The 23,515-nt window shown below is 36.6% G+C and overlaps 4 protein-coding genes across 7 annotated transcripts; 3 read left to right on the top strand and 1 right to left on the bottom strand.

Moving 5' to 3' along the window:
* Positions 1-2,088: 2,088 nt before the first annotated feature.
* LOC115949694 (serine/threonine-protein phosphatase 7 long form homolog) lies at positions 2,089-6,504 on the top strand. The gene is made up of 5 exons (XM_031066982.1): positions 2,089-2,507; positions 5,040-5,130; positions 5,244-5,636; positions 5,849-6,413; positions 6,500-6,504. Exons 1-5 carry the CDS (start codon positions 2,236-2,238, stop codon positions 6,502-6,504), a joined length of 1,326 nt encoding a protein of 441 aa, XP_030922842.1. The 5' UTR covers positions 2,089-2,235.
* Positions 6,505-9,803: 3,299 nt separating this feature from the next.
* LOC115949693 (COMPASS-like H3K4 histone methylase component WDR5A) lies at positions 9,804-12,533 on the top strand. The gene is made up of 3 exons (XM_031066981.1): positions 9,804-9,899; positions 11,917-12,260; positions 12,341-12,533. The coding sequence occupies exons 1-3, from the start codon at positions 9,804-9,806 to the stop codon at positions 12,432-12,434; spliced, it is 534 nt and encodes a 177-aa protein (XP_030922841.1). The 3' UTR covers positions 12,435-12,533.
* A 1,403-nt stretch (positions 12,534-13,936) lies between these two features.
* On the bottom strand, positions 13,937-16,390 carry LOC115949691. The gene is made up of 3 exons (XM_031066980.1): positions 16,204-16,390; positions 15,455-15,984; positions 13,937-15,355 (listed from the first exon to the last, which is right to left on the bottom strand). Exons 1-3 carry the CDS (start codon positions 16,388-16,390, stop codon positions 13,937-13,939), a joined length of 2,136 nt encoding a protein of 711 aa, XP_030922840.1.
* Positions 16,391-18,717: 2,327 nt separating this feature from the next.
* LOC115994407 lies at positions 18,718-21,957 on the top strand. Of its 4 annotated transcripts, none has more exons than XR_004093206.1 (5): positions 18,718-19,074; positions 20,650-20,726; positions 21,018-21,426; positions 21,561-21,653; positions 21,735-21,957. XR_004093206.1 is itself a non-coding variant. In XM_031118546.1 (5 exons), exons 2-5 carry the CDS (start codon positions 20,708-20,710, stop codon positions 21,840-21,842), a joined length of 294 nt encoding a protein of 97 aa, XP_030974406.1. In that variant the 5' UTR covers positions 18,718-19,074; positions 20,650-20,707; the 3' UTR covers positions 21,843-21,957. The 4 variants fall into 4 exon arrangements, 2 of the variants coding, with proteins under 2 accessions (XP_030974406.1, XP_030974407.1); XM_031118546.1 differs by having other exon boundaries at positions 21,018-21,091; XR_004093205.1 differs by lacking the exon at positions 21,018-21,426.
* Positions 21,958-23,515: the final 1,558 nt, after the last annotated feature.

Genomic DNA, 23,515 nt, shown 5'->3' with positions numbered 1-23,515 from the left:
AAGCTTACAAACTTCCACTTCAAATGGACAAAGCATTTTTCGTGCCCTTGAGACGGCATAACATCATTCGGTAATATATTTTATGTGATAATCATATTCAATAACGATTATTGTATTTCTATTCTTTTTGTTTTCTTTTCTTTTTTTTGTTGGGTGGGGTGGGCGGGAAGTGGAGAGATAAGTTATGTTAATTATTCTTGATGCTTCACCTTCAAGGAAAACTAATAAACAAAGGGAGAAAAAATGTTTTATGGTTTGCAAAAGTCTTTGCTTGTGCAGGCAGAACAGATATGGCTAGGGTATTAGTATCTTTTAGCCAGAAAATGCATTTTTTATTGATAAGAGGAATTTTCAAATAGCCTAATCACTAAAATCTATTGAGCAATAGTATATGAACAATAATATACCTCCCATGTACTAGAGCTATGCCCTCTTCAAGATTTCTAATAAGGTCTTATCATATACCAAAAATTTACTCAAGTACGTATTCAGCTTCCTAGGTCAGAGGTCTCTGAGATAAATTATGCAGAACACGCTCCTCTGGGTAACAAAGTCACAATGCCTATACATTAGTGCATAAATGAACAGAGGATGCAGAAATTGAGTGATGACAGATTCTGCATCTTTTGAGCCAAAAAGATGAAACTCGTAATTACAAGGCCGTGTCTCAATTATAACTAGTAACCTTTCTGTGTCATAATGAATTTGTATAAATAGTTTCATAATAGGAAAAAGCTGCTAATTATCACACTATTTAATAACCTTTAATTGGATTAATATATTGAAAATTCCACAATTGTATTATATATTTTATTTGTTCTTACTATGGACACCTATTTTTGTATTAATAGGATTTTTTTTATTGTCTAATCCATGAACTTATGTTTTATGTATACTTTTAAATGAGATAATAATTAAAGTCTAATAATTTTGATATTTAAAACACATAAAAAAAAAGTAATTAAGAAATTTACTTATTATGTGGTTGTCATGACATCAATCACAATTATTATGATGTCATTTTTTTTTTTTGGAGAAGAATTATCATGTCAATTTGTAAGCATTTTGTAATAAAATTGATATAAAAAAAATTGTTTCTTTCATTCAAAAATTAATTTATTTAGTTGTTGATATGAAATCAATCAATAGTATTTAATACATTAGTTTCCTTTTTCTTTTTCTTTTTTTATGTTCCTCAATTACCCTTTAATCTCATGTTTGATAGTAAGTTTATCAAAGCCCTTCATTGTCTTGTGGTATTTGTAACTAAGCATTATTCTGTGTGTGATCTTCTTTTAAAAAATAAAAATAAATACAAAAACTGCGTGTGTTCAAAACTGTAACCTTAAAAATAAAATCCTAAGTCTAAAAAGCTTTGTGTTCATATTGGCCTCTTTTGGTTTAGTCTTTCATCTTTTACTGAATTCTCATTGTACAAAGTGGCTTTAGTTGCTCTAACTCATACCTATATATTTAAGCATATTGTGTGTTCAATTTTGAAATTAACTGCTTATCATTCTTCTTCAGTATGGCTGCTGCAAATGTTGGACGCATTGACTATACACAGCTTGGACCCATTGACTACTCAATGTTGACACAGCAGGCGACGCATCGGTCCAAAGCTATTTGGAATGGGCGGGTAAAACACTCAACTAAAACAGTAACTTGTGCACATGCATTTAATCCATACAATGTACACATATTTGCATATACTATATTAATCCATGATTTTGTTATGTGCAGGATCCAGGGTCCATTACCTGCCATAGTCGTAGTTCAGAGTTCTCCAAGCAACCTCCAATGGTGGACGACCGAGTGAGGAACATCATCACCACAGTTGGTTTGGAGGGACTCCTGTGGGTCCCGGGTAGAGAGATTGACAATGGCCTGATAACGGCCTTAGTGGAGCGATGGCGGCCCGAGACTCACACCTTTCACATGCCACATGGTGAGGTGACCATCACATTGCAGGATGTGGAGGTTCTTCTCGGGCTTCCTGTTGATGGTGACGCTATAACAGGGAGCACACAAAAAACTTGGGTGAATGTGTGCCGGGACTTCCTTGGCTTTCAATCTGTAACTCAAAATAACCATAAGCAACTTGATGGGCAGAGGATTCTCATCAACCGCCTTTTGGAGGAAGTTGCTAACCCATTGCCGCTTGATGCTGAAGAGGATCAGCTGCATAAGTACGCACGATGCTACATCCTAGCGCTATTGGGGGACACAATATTCATGGACAAATCCGGCGATAGGGTGCATCTAATGTGGGTGCAGCAGTTGGAAGACCTTCACAATCCACGGAGGTACAGTTGGGGAAGTGCTTGCCTTGCATGGTTGTATCGAGAGCTATGCAAGGCAAGCGAGGACACCAGTCAGATTGGTGGGTGCTTGCTGTTGCTCCAGTACTGGGCATGGGCCAGGTTCCCCTATTTGTGCCCGACAGTTGAGCGAGGCCCGCCAGTGGGTGCTTACGGTCCTCCAGTACGTGGTCCACTATCCCTGAAGTAAGTCTCTGCCTCATACTGCTATAACATACTGTCTTCACCAAAGCACGAGTCTTATATTATGTTTTGAGTTCTTTTTCTATTTGGTTCTAACTTCTTCTTGAGGAATTTTATTTGCTATTTGAAGTCGTAGTCTCTTTAGGTTATTTATAAAGGCTTTATTGTAATCAGTAACACTCATAGAGAGAGTCTCTTTAGGTTATTTATAAAGAATGTAAAAGACACTACATATAATGAGTAAGAGGTGAATCAACATAAATGCTTTAATTTTATTATATATATATAATTATTATATGAATTATAGTATTATATAAATTTTCAAAATGTCTGCACATTATGATGCACAATACCAAAAAAGAATATAATAATAATAATTGATTCCCAATATGATTCTATATTTGACAACTACAATGCATTACACACACACACACACACAAATGCATCTATATTTGGAAATTTGTTTTACCATCTTTATTTGCATATTTCCACTAGGATTGAGCCTGTCAACAATGCAGCCACAATCCCACCAATGATTTGTCTATTCAAGATGAAAGCCATTTCAAACAATATAAATCTAAATATTACTTTTCAGTTTGGAACTTGGGGATTGTGCCTATAAGAAGCAAGAGAAGATATCGAAAAAACGTAATGATTAAAAGAAGTAGAGAAAACTCAGTTGGAAGGCCAATCAAAAAGGAATATAATATGTTACTTATATAGTTGGATGTTTTCATGTAAAGAGAGTTAGCATTATGACTCAGAATATAAAGTTCAACAGAAACCCCTAGAACAAAGAAATATATAATTGAGAATATATGTGGCCCATCCTGATTCATTAGGACTGTATTTAAGAAAGATCAAAATAAAACACTAGTGTGAAAGCTATTAGCAATATGAGCTTTTCAGTCAAGTTGTGTGGAACAATTTAATGGATGGGAATGTAAAACATTCAATGTCCTTCACGTTCAGCACCAAACCTTATCTCTTTGTTAAAGTTTCAAAGTGAATTATATTGAAGTAAGAAGCAAATTTAAACAGCTATGTATTCCAGCTCACACCATGCTATTGGGGCTTTGGAGTATACAGTAAACATTTATAAATGTTCACAGCTGCCAATTAAGCTAGAAGATGGTTTGGGTTTCAAACCAACGTGATGACGTACCTTGGAAATTAACTGCAATTGTTAGGTTCTCTTAAAATGGTTACTCTGACTAGGAAAAAAAGAAAAAAAAGAAAACTACGAAGCACACACATTGACATAGATATCATTTTTGTTTGCGTGCCTCACAAGGAAGAAGACACTATTACTGGATAGCGAACCAACCAGAATTTATGGCTTTTACAACACATGCTTATGGGTTTGGTAAGTTGGTTCATAATTTGTTGCCTCTAAATTAGGGACGGACCCAAGTGAGGGCCTAAGGGAGCCTGGGCCCCCTTGGGCCCCAAAAAACAAAAACAAAAAAAAAATTAATTAGTAGCTTAAATTTTTTTTTTTAAAAAAAAAAAAAAAGCTTGCCCCACCTTAGTTTTTAGCTTAGGCCCCCCTCGTGAATTCCTAGCCCAGCCAGCCCCCCTTATGAAGTACATTTACAGCCCATATATTTACACATATGTTGAAAAATTAAGCCCATGACCCATGTAAATCAAGAAGAAGAAGAAGAAAACTCAGAAAAACCTAACAGAGAAAGTGAAAGTCTGAAAGATGAAGGAAAAAAGAAAAAAAGAAAAAAGTAAGGAAATTTAGGAGAGGCGAGACAAAGTCACAGAGAGATAGAGAGGCTGAGGCGAGGCAGTTGCTATTGCTACTTCATCTTCTTTTTCTTCTTTCTTCTTTTTCTTCTTCTTCTTCTTTCTCTTCGTTCGCTAGTCCTTCTTCAATTCTATTTTGAATTTTCATTGCCTTGTTTTGTGTTTTCTTTCTTGTTTTGTGAACCTAGCATGTGACTAGTTGTTGGAAATGACAAAGAGACTTGAAAAAAAAAGTTTTAGGCTTTGTTTATGTGGGTCCACACGTAATATATAAGTAATAAAACTAGTACTGCAATATTTAACTTGAGCTTTTATATTTCTGTTTTTTAATAGTAATTTTTTTAGAATATTTTAATAGAAAAATTGTTTTAATAGTTTTTTTTTTTTTTTTTTTGAGAATCAATAGTATTATTATAATTATTGGGTAGAGTTTTAGACTTGAAATTGATATATTAGTTGAAATATGGACTTATAGTTTTAAGACTCAATAAATTATATGGATTTTGACTCATAATATATAAAGAAATATAAGCATATAAAATTATAAATAAATAAAAAGTATAAAAAAGCTAACTTTGAATTAATTACTATTGCAATTCACATGACCTCACCCTCCACCTTACTTTCAATTTCCTTTTATTTCTTATTTCTTCATCTTAAGTGATTACATTATTTCTTCAAATTTCAATTTCCTTTTATTTCCTTTTATTTAATATATGTGATTACATTATAGTTTTAACATTATCTCAGTACTTATTGATCCATTCTTCTTGATTGTAGGTGGTTGTGGGTCCCAAACAAGAAAAATAGGCCCGCCCACATCTTCAGGGACAGGTATCGCGAGCAACTAGCTTCCATGTTGCCAGACCAGGTATGAAAATGCCTTATTTTACGCTTTTACGAACGTCCATATAGGTTTCGTGAACTTTGAAATATAAACATTGTTCCCTAATGTGTTGTGTACTTCTTTTTTGGCTATTGTAGGTGGTGTGGCAGCCATATGAAGCTCATTTTGACGACCTCCCGCCCTGGTGTGTTGCAGGGAGGGCCGTATGGACGGCAACGGTGCCGCTTGTATGTTTCCACCTAGTAGAGAAACATACACCGGATCGTGTTGTTCGTCAATTCGGGATGATCCAAGAAATTCCCCGCGCTGTTAACACTGACAGAGTGCTTCATGGCATTGATTTGAGGGGGAAGATCGGTGTTAATTGGATGCAGAAGCATGCTGCGCATATCCTTGAGTGGGGTAATCGCTTTGATCGGCGTTGTGAAGCTGTGCTTGGTGATATGCCTCCAGAGCACGAGTACCATGACTGGTTCAAAAGGGTGACTCGGAGGTTCATCGATAGGCCTGGTGCTATAGTGACTCTACTGGTAACTTCTCAATCTCTTCTACATGTTACCGTGTTTCTTACCATGAAACCACTGTTTAGAGAGCATGATGTTTGTTACTACATTTTTTGCTTACCACTTCATCTCCCTTTAATTTGCAATTATTAGTAGCAGAACCAACATTTATTTTATTATCAATTGGCATTGTTGATTTCGTATTGCAGGTCTAATATGTGTGGTTTTTCCATGTGCAGATTGAAGGATACGTCCGTTTATTGAGGCGTCATCCAGTGGGCACGGAGGACCACAACGACATTACTGAGGTTCTGACGGCAGTACAGGCGATGACACGTGTCCAACCTCCTATCCCTGAGGCCCCGATTGAGGAGGCAGCTATGCCTACCGGCCCAAGCACGAGCACAGCTCCGGCCGGATGTCAATCCCGTCCGCCTGTTGCTACCCCTCAGCTTCTCCCTACCCCCGATCCCTCTGCATCCACCCCACATGCATCCGCCAGCCCCACCATCCCTTCATCCACCCCACATCCATCCCTTACCGTCATCATCCCTTCACCCAACCCACATTCAGCTCCTACTGCCACCATCCCTTCACCTAGCCCATATCCAGCCCCTACGCCCACCATCCCTTCACCTAACCCACATCCAGCCCCTACGCCCACCATCCCTTCACCCGCCCACCATCCGTCTCCTTGCCCCACCATCCCTCCACCCACCCCACTTCCTTGTTCTGGGTCTGACGTCTGTCCACCCACCCCACAGTCATTTCTTCAGCTGTCACCGATTCCATCCTTTGACCTGGGTACCCCACCTGACATGCAGCAGGAGCCACCCTCCCATAGTTCGTTTAGTACCCCTTCTTCAGCCATTGACCCACCCCATGTTCAGGCTGAGCAGCCGGTTGGGTTACCTACAGCGGCTGAAGGTCGGCCTAAACGCATATCAAAGGCACCTCCGTGTGGGACAGGGGGGCACAAACATGGACACAATGTTGGGCCCGAGGCACTGACGAAGGACATGCAAGACCTCCTCCTCATTATACGAGACGGCGTAAGATTCAAAAAAGGTATCTGAAAGCTTAATGTGAAACAACACACTGTATTCCATTATTATTTCTCTTTTCACATTTCCATAAGATTATTTTTGTTTTCAATATGGTTTGAACCTACATTATTGGAACTAGGTGAATGCCTCAAATAAGGATATTTGTTGCAATTTTATTCCTTGCATCATTTGTTATTTTAATCTAGATATATTTTTATGATACCACAGTCTATTAATAGAACTTCTATTAATTTGACAGGTGATTGGTGTACCTGTTACACTGAATGGAGATCTGAAGAACCAGTTCGTGGAGACCAATGTTGGTTTTGATACAATATGTAAGGTATTAGTCATACTGGCCGGAGAGCATGCTGTGGTGCACGGATCCACGGCGGTGGCTGCTTCCCTTGACCTCTACACCTATGTATGTTTCTCTTTGATTGCAAAGGTTTTGATATAGTTAAAATACTTAACTGCATGTCAATGTAATTGTCATGTTTACAATATTTATTGATAGAGGTGTTCGTAACTTGCCTTGTTTCCCTGTTCATTGCTACTTTTATTTGGACCATGTAGTTCTGCCAAAGGGTATCATTTGATTGTCTTTTTGATTGATGGTTTCAGATGCTTGTTGATGATAAAGATCATAAAATTATGTAGTATTACATGCTCTGCTTAGGGGGGGGGGGGGAAATCTTTTTGTGTTAAGTAATAGATATTTTAGAAAAGAAAAAAAATACAAAGTACACGAAGGAGATCAACGTCATCAAAAGTGTGATTACAATAATGTGTTTGAAAGGATAAAACTTAAATTTGTGGGAGTATTTATTACCCACAAACTTACACACGCAACTCCTTTAATCATTTTCCTAATTAATTTATTACAATAATGTGTTTGAACTTAATTGATAGCCCAATATACATAAGCTCCATCCTTAAAAAATGATGCATATGTAGCATGTACCCCTTTATTAGATACTAAGATTTTTGCACGTACTATATGAAGGGCAGCCAGGAAATTAGATTTCAAGCTACTTAGCCAGAAAAAAGAGCACCAATTCCCGCCTGGGCAGCCCCACTTATCAATCCAACTGCGACCCCTATCCCCAACTGAGGAAAAATGCTGTTAGGCTTCTGCTGAGGCTGCATCTGCGGAGCTGCCTGCCCATACGGCCAAGCTGCTTGCCCATATGGTGGCTGAGTTGCAGGCCCTGCGTGCACAAACGACGAATGCAATCTATTAAAATGACGAATGCTTAAAATGACGAATGCAAGTGGGGAAGTCAAATACCCAATTGAGGTAGGTGTTTGTACATTCTCCACATCTTGATTGGCAAGGTTTTGTAGTGTGGACATATGCTTAGAGGAAACTGAAATCTCCTATATTGTTAGTATGTGTTGTGTTTCTTGTGAACTGCTGGCAAGTAAAATCTTTTGCCTGATATGGCTCAACCTGCTTTTCATTTAATTAGAGACATGCTAAAATTTGTGGATATGAAAGTTGTAATGCCCTAATTGTTCTTATGATGTTCCAGGGAATTAATATTTTGAAAGCTCATGGCAAAAGTGCAAAAGATAGCTATCTTTTGAATGGGTATGCTCTAAATACGGGTCGTGCTGCCCAAGGAATGCCTATTAGAGTTGCCCCTGCAAAGATTGCTTGTCTTGACTTTAATCTTCAGAAGACAAAGATGCAAATGGGTGTCCAAGTCTTAGTTACTGATCCCAGGGAGCTTGAAAAAATTTGTGAAAGGTGATAAGATAATAAAAAGTATTTTCTTTTAGGTTGTGATTGTCATTACTTTATTGATAATTGGATTTGTGCACCAGTGAAGCATACACCGCTTTTTAATTGCTTGCTTCTTTGTAGTAATTGATTTAGTATCCAATTGCCTATATAATAGAGTAGTCTGGTAAAGGAATAAAATCAGCTCTTTTCACATATATACATGCATATGATTTTGTATCTTGTTCAAGTTCCTTTATTATTCTTTAATGCATGTTTTGCACAACCCAAAGAGTCTCATGCTTTATGCTTTTGCTTTGTGTTGTGACAATCTTAATCACCTCTTCTTTATGGTTATTAAGATGAAAATCATTATGCAATATTTGTCTACTTTTTTGCTCATGTAGAACTTCTTTTGCATGAGCAAAAAATCATTATGCATCTGCCTTAGTGACTTCTGATGTTGTGGCAGTATCATTAAATGTCTACATTCAATTAGTTATTGTTGCCATAATTCTATACATTTATATTGGCAATGAATCCTAAAATAAAATTCTGGTTTTTGACCAACTTCCAGCTTTTGGCCTTTAAGGTTGCATTTCAATTGCAAGGTTTTTTACTTCATTAGTCCTATAATTAGTGTCTTTATAGAAATGATTAAATATTATAAAAAATAATCAATTTTAAAACATTTCAAACTTTCAACAAAACTTTACGAAGTTGTCTTTTGAAAGTAATGTGTATTGTGGGTGTTGTGGAAAAGTTCAGAAATAATGCTATAAATTTTGGATGTGGACATGTATTATTGAACAAGTAAAAAATTGCAATTTGCACCACTTTTTATAGAATTGAGTACCATCCTATTCATGTTCTCATGTAAGTGTAGTCGTATGCGTACAGTTGAATATGCTTGTCTCTCTTGTTGGCTGTTTTATATGCCTCTTGGCGAAGTATATGATCCTAGTAGAGGTTTTCTTGTCAATGATTCTGTCATAATTGAAGCTGAGGTTCTACTTTGTAGGGTTGTGGATTATTGGACTTACGACTCAAAAAAGGAGACTGGTTATGTTGGACTTAAGAACCAAGGAGCAACATGTTATCCATGGATGGTCCAAGTGAAAATGGTTCAGAGGCAGCTTCACCTGATGATAATGCTTGGGCTGGTTTTCAGTGTACGTCTCTGCTGAGTACATATTTTCACTTTCTGGATCATCAAAACAGTATTCCTAATTTTGTGCATCTTTTTCCTAACATGTATGTTGCATTTTGAGATTAAGGGTTATGGTTGTGCTTTTGTTTATGGTTGTTGCAGCTGCTGAAGAAGCATCAACAGCTAAGAAAACTGGTCCGACAAAGCCAGTTGAAAGCAGCCCCCACTTAGCTTCTGCAATTCAGGATCTTTTTCTAGATTCACCCTCAGTAATGCCTCCTATTTCAGAGAAACCCAAGAAAGATGTAACAAATGATATTATGAGCCTTTTTGTCTACGTAAATGCTTTGCATTATTTATTTGAATGGGTATGAACTAATTTTTTACTAGGTTTCTACCATTTGTTTGTAGTTAGTTATATTAGATTTATATTCGGTATTTGGAGTACCAGTGTAAAAGTTCATTTTTATTCAATTAAAAACAATTGAGCTTGTGGAACACCCCAACAGTTGTCTATGAGTTTGGTTGGAGTGTATAGTTTTCTGGTTATTGTTATGCGTTGCATGTAAAAATTAACAAACAACATAAGATTATGGTTTGAATTGCAGTCAAATATGGTGTCTCCATTTGCTCTGCATCAACAACAACTTATGATGCTGGCTCAGCAACAGTCCCTTCTCATGCAGTCGTTTGGGAAAGATACTTGATAATTATCATGCAGTCCAAGGAAACTGATGAACAGGCTGATTAGGTTCTAAAGTAGGATATTTTGGATTGTTGGACGCTAGAAAATCACTACGGATGGACTGAATCTGAGTGTTAAACATGTTGGGTTTAGACCATCGGTAATGATTTTCTGGAGTCCAACAATCCAGAATATCCGACTTTAGAACCTCATCAGCTTTTTCATCAGTTTCGTTGGAGCTAATCTGAATGAAGGTTTTGAAACCTTAATTGAATAAAAAGGTATGCTTGTTTCCCAAATATTGCAACCTTGAATTAGCATAACGAGATTTAGCATTAAAGTTAGCTGTTAGCTCTATTGGGTTTCACTTTGTATGATTTTTGACTTTATTCATTGTATTACAGTTGTCATGAAGTGTCATACGCTGCTTGAGTCACTTTGGTAATACTTTGGTAACTTCATTTACTTCCTTTCTCTGCAATTTGGGTTTAAAGTTTTTGTCTTGGTTCTTTGGCATTGCTGTCTTTGTGTTTTTTTGTTTGTTCTCTATGTGTTTGTTTAAATGTCGTAGTGAATAGATAATTGCTAAATATAATAGATGTTGGGAACACAAAGTTGCTGTCCTGGAAGAAACTAAAATTGAACTTATTTTCTTTCATATTTAGAATCAGTAATGATTACACTACTTAGATTCTCTTCTATCCTATGTTTATGGATTGAAATTTTAGCTCACGAATTTTATTAGCAATCCTCAATTCTTTCTCCTCTGCCTTCATATGGGACTTTTAAACTACTTGTATGACCTCCAAAGTTTGGAAACATAGTTTCTGTCTGTTTCTACTGGTTTTGTCAATTTTACTCAAACAACACCCTGTGTATTGATTCTAGATAAGCTACAGGAAGCATTATTTGCTCTATTGGAATGAAGCTATCTTTGTTGGAGGAACCGTCTTCAAAATTTTTGTAACTTTAAATCATCTGTTGGTGAAAAACTGAAAACTGAAGACAGCTATAATGAAACCGTGGAATGACTTATTTTGATCAATTACTTCACTAGCTTCATCTAGAAATCTCTTACAAGTGTATGAAACAGACTTGGAACAAAATCTAAAATCCTTGATTCTTCCTTTACTTAAGAATGTTATTATAAAGATTTGGTTGTGTACTTATGTGCTGACTTTTTATGTCAAGTTGTTCTATTTGGTACCAACTAAATAGATTTGCAGGATTCAAACATACTTGTAAATAATATCATGTAGCACAATGTCTGTAAAAGGCATTCCTTTTAATCTATGCTCTGCCAATTCATGCACCTTTTTTACTTATCAAAAAAAAAAAAAAAAAAAGGTCCGGAAAGCTTGTACTAGTGAAACCGGGAAAATTCTAGAAATTTTCAGGATTATGACGGGGATGTCTATGATGTTGCACTTAAATGCTGCATTACCCCTAACTTGGTTATATGTATTTGTACATAGTGTCTGCATTAAGAACTAAGAAAGGATTTTCTTTTGAAGTATGTTAAGCAATATACTGCACATATAAGCTTCTCTAATGAACTTGCACATTTGTACTTGACACAAGCAGCATTACTGCAAATTTGTAGACTTTGAATTGTTTACTATAACAAATTATTACATTGATGATATTTTGAGCGTTCACTCTTCTTTGAGTAGTAGTTGCTATCCATTTTTATTTTGTAGGCTCATCTATATTGTCTGTGTTGTGTTTTGCAGAGGCTTTGGAACTATGCAACTGGGAAATTTTTGAAGACTTATACTGGCCATGTGAATTCGAAGTACTGCCTTTCATCCACATTTTCTGTAACAAATGGAAAGTATATTGTTAGTGGTTCTGAAGATAGTTGTCTATACTTGTGGGAGCTGCAGAGCAGGAAAATAGTCCAGAAATTGGAAGGTCATACCGACACGGTTATATCAGTATCATGTCACCCCACTGAGAATATGATTGCTTCTGGTGTGCTTGGCAATGACAAAACTGTGAGGATTTGGACCCACGAAACTCAGCCATACATCAATAATTTGAGGTAATGCAGCCACTACTCTGTTGGTCTGAATGTTGAATCTGATAATGTTGAATAACTCAAGTCCATTTAATTCCGTGCAGTTGGTTAGTGGCATCAACAACAGTGGGTTCTAGTGCAGCATATGGAGCACGATACTTGAGGAAGAGATTTGCCTTGATTAGTGGAAAATCTTAGTTTCAATCTTTACCTTGCAGACAACTGACATAACACCATCAGTTTTGAGATATGTACTGGGTCTCAGCATCAAAGGATTTGAAGAAGTAATGGTGTTGCCAAGGTTGTGTATCTGTATTCCGATATTGTTGTAAATTACGGATAATGTTGTAAAATGGATAATTGAGATATCTGTACTGGGTCTTAGTTTTGAGATATTGTTGTAAATTACAGATAATTGAACTATTTTGCTATCCATTTTACTCGTTACATTAGTTGCGTGATGCAGCTTTTTCCTATAATACAATGATATTACTTTGGCAACTATAATTTTATTGAATTAGTTACTGTTTTAATGTGGTTGTAGAACTTTTAATGTATGCTCCCTTCGCCTATGGAAAATGTGGTTTGTGGTTGTTTGATGTGTTCTGGGCCCTGGAAAATTCGTTGCAGGGGAGAAAACTAATTCTGGTCCCATTATGCCTGCGGCAAAAAAAAAAAAAAAAAATCACAGTAAAACTCGAGTATCTAATACTCGATTTCCAAAAACGGAAATCGAGTCTCTAAGACTCGATTTCTATTTATGGAAACCAAGTATAAAATACTCGAGTTCAACTGGGAATTATTATATTTTTTTAAGGACAAATTGAAAAACATAATAACTCGAGTATAAAATACTCGAGTTCTACTGTGATTTTTTTTTTTTTGGTTTTTTTTTGCCGCAGGTCATGGGACCAGAATTATTCTGTACTTGAATTACGTTTTTTACATCTCAAATTGGGGTAAAAAAAAATAATAATAATTCCCAGTAGAAATCGAGTCTTACAGACTCGATTTCTATTTATGGAAATCGAGTTTGAGATACTTGAGTTCTACTGTGATTTTTTTTTTTTCTTTTTACTGCAGGCATAATGGGACCAGAATTAGTTTTTCCCCTGCAACAAATTTTCCAGGGCCTAGAACACATCAAACAACCACAAACCAAATTTTCCATAGGCGAAGGGAGCATACATTAAAGTTCTACAACCAAATTAAAAGGTTAACTATTCAATAAAATTATAGTTGGACAAAGTCTTAGCACACAATGGCAGTTCAATACTAGAAGGGCCTTGTGGTTGAACTTGCCAAAGTAATATCATTGTTCGTATTATAGGAAAAAGCTGCATCATGCAACTAATGTAACGAGTAAAATGGATAGCAAAGAGTTCAATTATTCGTAATTTACAACAATAAACAAAATAACAACTAAGTTAATACAACATAGTCTACATATTCGCCTAGCGGATATAACATATTATACATAGTCACCTAACATTTGTCCATACTGATACAACATACTCTACATAATCACCTAGCTTGTCCATACAGAAGATAACGACAAGTCCCACGTACAATGTCACTTACGAAAATCAAGTCTCCGCTTGCCTGACAAACATGAAATACGGTTATTAGTTTCCAAATGCAAAGAACAAAAACCAAATGACATTCTGAGTATATTATATAAAAACAGTGACGACACTTGCCTAGTTCATAGCACTACCACTTGTCGAAGCCCCATGGGAATTGGGACAACATCTACGGTTATGCCCCTCTTGATGACACACTCTACATCGTTGCCTCGGTTGAATCTTCCTCAACTCCGGATCTTCCCTCCGGCTTCCCCGTTCTCGCCGTACCCCATCCATTTCATTCCTTATTCTTGACATCGTAGGACGACCTTTGGCCCGCAACAATCGTGGGTCAGGCACCCACCGTGGTCCGCGAACGTCTGTCCATAATGACTCTGACTTTGGCACCACAAAATTATGTGAATATGTGAGAATGGCGTTGTTCAGACTGTAACATGGGTCAATATAGCTGGGCGCATCAAGATGCAGACCTTTAAGAACTTTAATTGCATGTGAACAAGGGATCTTCAAGTTTTGCCACTTTCCACAACCACAGGTTCTATCAAATATGCGCACATCATGACTGTGATTTCCCCCTCCAGCTCTATGGTCGTTATACGGGGTAACCACTTGATATATACCCTCTGCATGATTATAATTCCTCAGAGTGTGTCCTGCAATTTTCTGCTCATTTTTGTTATAGATCTCCATTGCATAATCACTCCACACCTTACCTCGAGAGAGATCAGAAGTAATTTGTTTATGTCGGTCGTGGAAATATGCAACAAGTTTAAAATAAGTGAACTCAACCATTGCAGCAATGGGCAAACCGCGGGCACCTTTAAGAACCCCATTAAAGCACTCAGAGATATTGGTTGTCATTGCCCCGTAACGTCTTCCACCATCATGTGACTGGGTCCATTTGTCTACATCCTCACTCATTAGATATGTGTATGGCATATAACGTATAATCCGGCGATCAGTAGGGTCTACACCCCTCAGTAAATTAATCTCGGCCTCCTTAATGGTTTGCATTATGGACACAAATTTAGCATCATGAGTCGCATATCCAGCTTTCAAGGCCAATGCCTTTAGAGTCGGGTTATTAAAATGTGTGTTGAAGTTGCTAGCAACATGTCGAAGGCAATATCGATGATATACCCGTTCTCTTTCGTCTTGCCCTCTAGGCCACTCTCGAATGGCGCATTTGATACCTTTATGTCGGTCAGAAATAATGCAAATGTCCTTGTTTTCAATAACACGCTCTATCGAAGTCCTGAGACACTCTAAAAACCACCCCCAACTAGCCCCTGACTCCTTGTCCACAACAGCAAAGGCGATAGGCAAAACCTTTTGATTAGCATCGGTTGCCATTGCAATCATCAATACCCCTTTGTATTTACCATATAAATGAGTTCCATCAATACTGATCACTGGCCTGCAATACTGGAATGCAGCAATGCATGGAGCGAATGCCCAATATACATAGCGCAGTAACGTAGTACCTTCTAATGGCTTAGGTATGGTGTGATAGCTATACTGGGTACCCGAATCCTGATCCAAGTATGCCAACAACAACTTTCGCAACCTTTGGTAAGACTCCTCCCAATCCCCAAAAATCTTAGCAATTGCCTTTTGTTTTGCGTCCCATACTTTATAGTAAGAAAGCTCATGATCATACTTAATACGGATGATCTCCCAAAGCTCATCAACAGTAGCAGTGTGCTTTTTTCGCAATCTTCCCACAATTTCTGATGCAACAAAATTAGAATCCATCATTCTACCATCTCTTCGCAGCCCAAAGGGTATACAACTGTGTGGACCCACATAAGACGTGACCATCCACAGACCATTGAATTTAGGCTTCATGTATGCCCCAACGTACCACTTGCAATTGTCGTCAATGCATGCGGCGCACAATTCAGTTGTGCTCGACCTTTGGATGGAGAAATTTCTATTATCCTTTGCTGCGTATATTATCAATGCACGCTTCACCGCAGCTTTATTTGCAAAAGTCAACCCTTTACAAAAATGCATCCCATCTTGCCAAGTACAAAGATATGGTATCTGAAGACGTGAAGGATCAACCATATTTTCCCAAGTATTTGCGTAGAATGAGTCCGCAGGAGGTTTGTAGCCAGTGGTCGTATCTGTATCATGCTGGACACCAATATCATCATCATCTGCATCACCTTCATCATGGTACTCCATATTTTCCTCTTCAAAATTAGGAACGACTTCATGCTCATCCACATCGTTCTCAAAGTCACCTCGCTCAATCCTCTCTTCGTACTGATCCATATCATCATTATTTTCACCATCATTCGCAGCATGATCTTCGTCTTCGTCTTCGTCTTCGTCTTCCTCCTCTAAATGTGTCTCTTGAGAGTAGAGGGTTCCACCAGTATTCGCAACATAATCTTGAGATGAGAGCGTATAACCTCCCATTGCATACCCTCCCATTGTAGTGCATCCATCATCTAGGGTTGTAAATTGTAAAGCCGTAGATGTTTCTTGCACCACCTCAGTACTGTTGTCTACACTCGCCTCCAAACTTACATACAACTCAGCAGCATTTACTTGGGGCATTTTCTAGATCCTGTTAAACATCATCTTTACATGTTTATCTTCTTTAATCGCCATATACCCATAATTTATCCGTTCATGAAGAACTTCTTGTGGGCAACGATAAATAATCTTGATGTCATACCAAGCAGGGTTCAATTTCAATTCGTCCATTATTTTCCTCTTCAAATCAGTCAACGTCTTCAACTTACGACGTAACATCATGTAGTAGCATTCGATACCCTCCCCTCTAAATGGGAATCCGTCAATCCCTTCAGGATTGTAAAGGGGTCCACCGAAGTATACATTTATGTCAATATTCTTCAAAGATTGTGCACCTATTAGAGAGCCAACTAAATTTATGTTAGTGACATATTTGATCTCTTTCATTTCACATCAATTACAAAACCTTTTCTATCTACTCAAAGTACAAGAATCACAACTTCTAAAAGTGTAACAATTGCATATACTCACCCCACATCACATACAAACACACTCAATCATTATAATTTCATACTCAAACAAATAAAAAAACTGAAGACAAAACTCACCCCCATTACAAAATTGAAACTCAGCTCTAACAAAAATATAAATAAAAATATCAAACCAAACAACAAAAGTCATGAGGATGTGCAAATGAATGAGTGCAATTATGTAACATCATCATTCAAGTCATTTTAAATTAATGCCATACCCTATTACACTACTATTGATGAAATAACATAGAGCAGGGTTCATCAGACAAAAAAAGAAAAAAAAAAAACACTAATGTGAATATAATCATGATCAATCAAATTAGACATATCATCTAATTTAATATATAAATATAAATATATTTATATATTTAGCCTATTTATACAACTATATAATTAAATATTTATATAAATATATTTATATTTAGCCTATTTATACAACTATATAATTAAATATTTATATATTTATATAAATATATTTATATAAGTATTTATATATATAGTTGTATAAATATATAAATATATTTATATAAATATTTAATTATTTAATTATATAGTTTTATAAATATATAAATAAAAATATGTATATATAAATATTTAATTATATAGTTGTATAAATATAAATATAAATATATATACGTATTTTTTATAAGGAAACAAATATACATATTTTAATACAAACAAATATCTTATCAGGAAACAAATATATTTGCCTAATACAAACAAATATTTTATTAGGAAATGGCATATACACTAAAACAATGCAAGCAACACTTTTTAAAGCAGCTATATACACTAAACAACTAATTAGAGAGTGAGTAGACCCTTACTTGACATAATGATGTGCAAATGTACTGCTGAGATTGTATGAGAGTGAGAGGAGCAATGTTTTGCTGCTAAATATGTATGAGAGTTTGAGTCTCTGTGAGAGTTCTTAAGAGAGGTTCTGTGATTGAAGTTGTTGAAGGTGAGAGTTGTTGAGGCAAGTTGTTCTTCATGTGAGAGAGTTGTGTTTAGTCAAAATATTCTCTGCATCTGAGAGTAGTGTGAGAGTTTTTTATTGTTAGTCTAATATTCATTGAGTACGTTCCTAAACAGACAAAATTGGTTCAACATAGTCTGAGAGAAGTTTTTGGTGCTTGTGCTAGTTTAACATATTTTTTGAATATGTCTCAAAACAGACAAATTATATTCACATGTCCTTCAGCAACGTACTCAATTAACAGTGTACGAAGCAACAAAGACTGTTGACTAGCAAAAGCACCAAAATAGACTAACACAAGCAACAGACAAATTATATTCACATGGCAGCACAAGCTTTAATAGACTAGCACAAGCAACAGACAAATTATATTCACATGGCAGCACAAGCTTTAATAGACTAGCACAGAGCACGTATTCAGCTAATAGACTAGCACAGAGCACGTATTCAGCTAATACTAGCACATAGCACAGCAAAAAGACACTTGATATGACCAGACAACAGGGGAATAATGCTTTGAAACTCGAGTCTCTAAGACTCGGTTTCAAAGTTAAAACCGAGTCTCAAAGACTCGAGTTCAATGCGCGGGTTTTTTTGCTTAAAACTCGAGTCTTTGAGACACGGTTTAACTTTTTACGTAAACCGAGTTTCAGAGACTCGAGTTTAGGAGGTGGCACCTACGTGGAACTTGAGTCTTAAAAACTCGAGTGCCACGTAGACTCCTGCCACATCAACGCCATTCCAAAGCACGTAAACCGAGCCTCAGAGACTCGATTTAGGGGCCCAAAATCGAGCCTCTGAGGCTCGAGTTGCTAGTTTGCCAATATGTTTCCAAACTGACCCTACTAACTAAATAGTTCGGGTTTTATGGGTAATTACCCATTTTCGCCCAAACAACAACAGCAAACTATCTCCACTTCCTTAAACTCTGCGAACAAAAATTAAAAACCAAAATACAATTCAGATTCAGAGAAATTCATTTATTTATTTATGGTGATGAATCAGAGCCGTTGATTATGAATCTCTCTCTCTCTTCCTCCACTTCTTTATCGACCTCATCAACCACATCGTCGTCTTCGTCTTCTTCTTCTTCGACGTCGTGGTTCTCTGGCATTGTCAGAGGCCGCTCCGGCTCTGCCAAGATGAGCACCAACTCCTCCGCCGCCGCCGGCTTTGGTGACAGTGTTTCTCCGATTGTAAAGAAGAATCACTGGCATGGTGTGCTCTTCAAGTACGGTCCCAAGCCTATTCAGGTCCGTGTTTTTTTATTATTTAAAAAAATGACTTTCTTTTTAGTTTTTTGAATGAAATTGATGGGAATGAGAATTCGAATTCATTTTTTTATGAGAAATTGATGAAAACTAATTTCATTGATTAATTCAGTAACTATACAACTGTATATATACATTCTGACTTAACCGCTACAAGCACGTGTGAACACAACGCAACAAACATAACAAACTCACACACGTGTCTGACTCAAAACTAACTAAACTAACTAACAAAACTACAGGTCGTTTTTGTACACTCATCAAGCAGACCAAGTAAACCACAGTGTCGTTTATAAGAATAATTACATCTATTCAATTTCTTCAACTCTGGATTTTTACTTGAATCTTCAATCTGAACTTCACTTGTCTTTGATCTTGAATTTCTTGTCTGAGTTGGTCTAATGCATGAGCTGCTGCACTGGGTAGCAAGCTGTGCTGCACTGAGTGTTGCAGCTGAGTTTGCATCACCTGGTGCACTGGCTGCTGCACTGGGTGGCATGTTGTGCTGCACTAGTGTGGCAGCTGAGTCTGCATCACCTGGTGCACTGGCTGCTGCACTGGGTGACTTGTTATGCTGCACTAGTGTGGCAGCTGGTGCATCCCTTTGCTTTTCATATTTTTTGGTTTTGGATTAGGGTCGTAAGAGTTTGATTTCAATTGGGTTTCATGATTTGGTTTGAGTACTCCATCTCAGTCTTAATTATGGTTATTTTGGATTCTGGGTAGTATAAAATAAGTACTTTTAGTCAGTTTTCTGAAATGATTCAAGAATGAAAGGAATTAGGAAATTTTCGATTTTGTAATTAATACAGTACTTGGTTGGTGCAAATTTTATATGTGATGGTGAGTTGATTTGATGTTGAGCCCAATATTTGGTGAGAGAGATAGAGATGTTAAGGTTTCTGCAATTAAATCACTTTAAAATCAAAATAATTGTTGAAAAATGTTTTCTTTGTTACTGAATTTTGATTGTGTGTTGGTTGAGAATAGTTTGTTCAGGTAGTTAATTTTGGAAAATTGATTTGAATGCTGGTGTAAATTTTAATCATGGTAAACCGTAATATATCTGTGAAAACAAACAAACAGTGACTAGCTCGTGTAATGACCCTTGCCCATATTATTTTCACATAAAATAGTATCACTAGAGGGGAGTGGGGTTTTGGTTTATGTTACACTCAAAACCCCCATGGGGGTTTAGTGTACTACACTCAAAACCTCCAAGGGGGTTTAGTGTTATACAATTGACAGTTTACACATCAAACAATACCACATGGGGTTAAGTGTTACACTCAAAGCCTCAAGAGATGTTTTGTGTCTTATAGGGAAGCCAAAGGGGGTTTTGTATATTTTTACCTAATTTTTGGGATCATGGAAAACCTAAAAATGGTTCATTTGCATCAACTAGAAACAAAGGTCAATGTGAAGACGTGTGTCTGTTTTGTTGTTGCTGTTTGTGGCTTAATTGCCACATTTGTGTTCCCCGGGAGATATTAAACTTGTGTTTGTACATCCATTTTAAAACTTCATGATTTTGTGATTGTTTTCCTCATTGTGCAGGTTGCATTTAAAACAGGTGATTATAAACAACGAGTAATTTTTATTGGTGGATTAACTGATGGCTTTCTCGCCACAGAGTATGTTTTACTTTGCTGTTTTTACATAATTACTTTGATTGAAGTGAAATATTGCTGATTCCTAAAGAACTGATGTCTCAGTCTTTCTTTGCGGTGAAAATGAGAAAATATCTTTTTCAAGATGGTCGTTGAGTGACAGTTCTTTTTTTTCTTTTTGCTTTGATTAGTACTGAGAGGCAGTTCTTTAACTAATTAACAAAGACCCCAGCTCTTTTAAACTATTCTAAATGTTTAAAGCTAAATTTGAAAACTTAAAATTCCTGATTCTTTCTTCTTTCATATGATTTGCAGATACTTGGAACCTCTTGTGTGTTATTTCCAATGTTTTGTCATGCCATAGGGAGTTACAGCTATTCCTATGCACAGTTGGGTGGTTTGTTCTATTTGAATTGTAGACATTGCAAATCTGAATATCTAATATTGTTTTGAAAGTACATTTAGAAGCTAAATGTGTTTTTTTGTTGATGTAAAAATTCAGTTCAATTGGATTTTTTACACCATAAATATTGTAAAAATTCACCTCTAATTGTAAAATGTATTGTGCTTGTGTAAACCCTAAAGTGAGAAAGAGATGGTAATTTTCCTTCTTTTACAGTTGCATTGACCTTGGACATGGATATTTTACATTGGAACTTACTATTCAGATTTTAGATTGTTTAGATACTGAGCCCATGTTTACTTTCATTCTGTGTTGAGTCAGGTATTAATGTATGGAACTTGGTCTTGCCTTTTTTTCTTTTGAAAGGGAGGGGGGATGGGGGTGGAGGGGGTTGGTTCTTTTGAAATTATCCATGCTAACTCTGGTTTTATGACGCTGTTTCATCTACCTTGAAGGACGCAATGGAGCTTGATCAGCAGATCAGTCATTTAATCAACAAAGAAGATTCTGAAGGTGTGGTACTACTGGGGCATAGTACTGGTTGTCAGGTTAGTACCAGTTGCATTATTATCTAAAAACTGGATCATAATTTCATTGGATCACTCACAAGACTGTCTTTGAATATCTAGGATATTGTGCAATATATGCGTACAAATGCTGCATGCTCCAGAGCAGTCCGTGCTGCCATTTTGCAGGTACTCACCTATCAATACCCTGCTCTGCTCCTTGTAATGTAAAAGCTTCAAAGATCTATATATTCATTCCTAAATGTAAACCATTAGTTGTGCTTCTTGATGTTAGAATGAGTTTCTGCAGTGAATGGCATGGCTTTTAGCTGAATACAAAGGCTTTTTTGTGTGTCCTTGTTTAATTTTTGCATCTGAATCCTGGCTCAATCCAACTGGGTAGCAAATACTATTTAGTGGTACTAGTACATCACTACTACTAGCGATATCAGCTGTATAAAAAATTTCTCAAAACAAGTATATTATATACTAGGAAGCATGGGTGTGGATTCGGGTCGGCATTACGGCAATTTTTGAAAAAGTAGGATGCGGGTATGGCACAATATGTTTATTACTTTATTATTAAATATATTTTTATTTTTATTTTCTATATACTACTAAGAAATTTTTTTTTTTTTTTTCCATATAATGGTAAACCTATATCAATTTAAGAGCAATAGTAGATAATAAAATACATAACCATTACATGATGTTCTTAAATTAGAATACAATATCGAAAGTTTGAAACTAAATCTAAATAAAAGATAAATTTGAAATTAACTTTTTTTTTTTAAATCTATAAGTATTTTGGCCCATATTGGGTTTAATTTTGGACCGTTTCAGACCGAATCGGACCCATATCAGGTCCTATTTCAAACCATTTCAGACCGAATTAGGATACATTGAAAAAAAAAAAAATTGTTGGTGGACACGTGTGGAGCCGCGTCCACGGCTGCACGGCATATCGACACGAATCCAACTCGGTATGTAAGTGCATGGATTAGAAGAAGAAGTTGGTAGTGCTCAATAATGTGAAATCGACACCTTCCTTGACCCAAGTTTTGACATCTTCACGTCCAAATGCCTTGCAGCTTCAAGAGGCCTGATATTAAAAAGCAACAATGCGAGAATCACCACCATCTTTACAATGTTTGACTGAGTGTTTCCCCGAAACATGTTTTGCTTCATCAAGCTCTCTTTTTATGTTTCACAGTTTGAACGAGAATTGGTTTTTATAGGAACAAAAGCAACCCTCCGTAACTCAAAAGGCAACGAATGCTGATAGTTCGTCTTTTTCTTCCTTTTTTGCCACTGCTTTTTGTCCTAAGCCCCAAATTAAGAAGGTTGATGTGGATTCTCTCATCTTTATTAGAGATAAGTGTTAGCCCCAGAGTAAGAAAAAGATGTTCCTAAATAAACAAATAGGGATTATGGAATACTCTTATCAGTCAAAAATCGATCTCCGTGTTTCTCTCTTTAGTTGTTTTTCTAAATAAACAAATTGAGCTTTAGGGAATACTATTTTCACTTTTTAGTCTCCAATCTGCATGTACCACCTCCATGAATAACCATATAGGGTCCCTTGTCCCATCTACTTGTTCCCAAGTAAACAAACAGAGCGAGCTTTGGGAATACTCTTATCAACCTCCAATCTCCATGAATGTAACTATAGCGGCCCCTTGGCGGCTTGCCCAGTTGGCCCCTCTTGCAAGAATCAAGATGCATCTGTTTTTGACTAAAAAGTATCATAGAGTGGTCCCATAATAATCCTCTATATCATATTGTATATACTATATAATAAAAGTTAGAATCTAAAACTACAATTACACGGAGTGTTTATAGTCTATTATATTTTTCGGTATATTAGTCACTTAGGGGCTGTTTGGATTTATTGTTTCCATAAC

This window comes from Quercus lobata, chromosome 6 (genome assembly GCF_001633185.2).
Source record: "Quercus lobata isolate SW786 chromosome 6, ValleyOak3.0 Primary Assembly, whole genome shotgun sequence".
NCBI lineage: Eukaryota > Viridiplantae > Streptophyta > Magnoliopsida > Fagales > Fagaceae > Quercus > Quercus lobata.
The sequence above is the reverse complement of the archived record's forward strand: the minus strand, read 5'-3'. Positions and strand labels throughout refer to the sequence as shown.

Bases quoted from the DNA above. Each gene is read 5' to 3' on its own strand.
- LOC115949693 (XM_031066981.1), top strand. From the start codon at position 9,804: ATGCCTCCTATTTCAGAGAAACCCAAGAAAGATGTAACAAATGATATT. The intron at 9,900-11,916 runs GTATGAACTAAT...TTTATTTTGTAG, and splicing joins TGCATTATTTATTTGAATGG to GCTCATCTATATTGTCTGTG. The intron at 12,261-12,340 runs GTAATGCAGCCA...AATTCCGTGCAG, and splicing joins CCATACATCAATAATTTGAG to TTGGTTAGTGGCATCAACAA.
- LOC115994407 (XM_031118546.1), top strand. The intron at 21,092-21,560 runs GTTGGGTGGTTT...TCTACCTTGAAG, and splicing joins TACAGCTATTCCTATGCACA to GACGCAATGGAGCTTGATCA. The intron at 21,654-21,734 runs GTTAGTACCAGT...TTGAATATCTAG, and splicing joins GGCATAGTACTGGTTGTCAG to GATATTGTGCAATATATGCG.
- LOC115949694 (XM_031066982.1), top strand. From the start codon at position 2,236: ATGGACAAATCCGGCGATAGGGTGCATCTAATGTGGGTGCAGCAGTTG. The intron at 2,508-5,039 runs GTAAGTCTCTGC...TCTTGATTGTAG, and splicing joins CGTGGTCCACTATCCCTGAA to GTGGTTGTGGGTCCCAAACA. The intron at 5,131-5,243 runs GTATGAAAATGC...TGGCTATTGTAG, and splicing joins CTTCCATGTTGCCAGACCAG to GTGGTGTGGCAGCCATATGA.
- LOC115949691 (XM_031066980.1), bottom strand. From the start codon at position 16,390: ATGCCCCAAGTAAATGCTGCTGAGTTGTATGTAAGTTTGGAGGCGAGT. The intron at 15,985-16,203 runs GTGGAACCCTCT...AAGGTGATGCAG, and splicing joins AGATTATGTTGCGAATACTG to ATGATGATGATATTGGTGTC. The intron at 15,356-15,454 runs GTATGGGACGCA...TACTTGGATCAG, and splicing joins ATGAGCTTTCTTACTATAAA to GATTCGGGTACCCAGTATAG.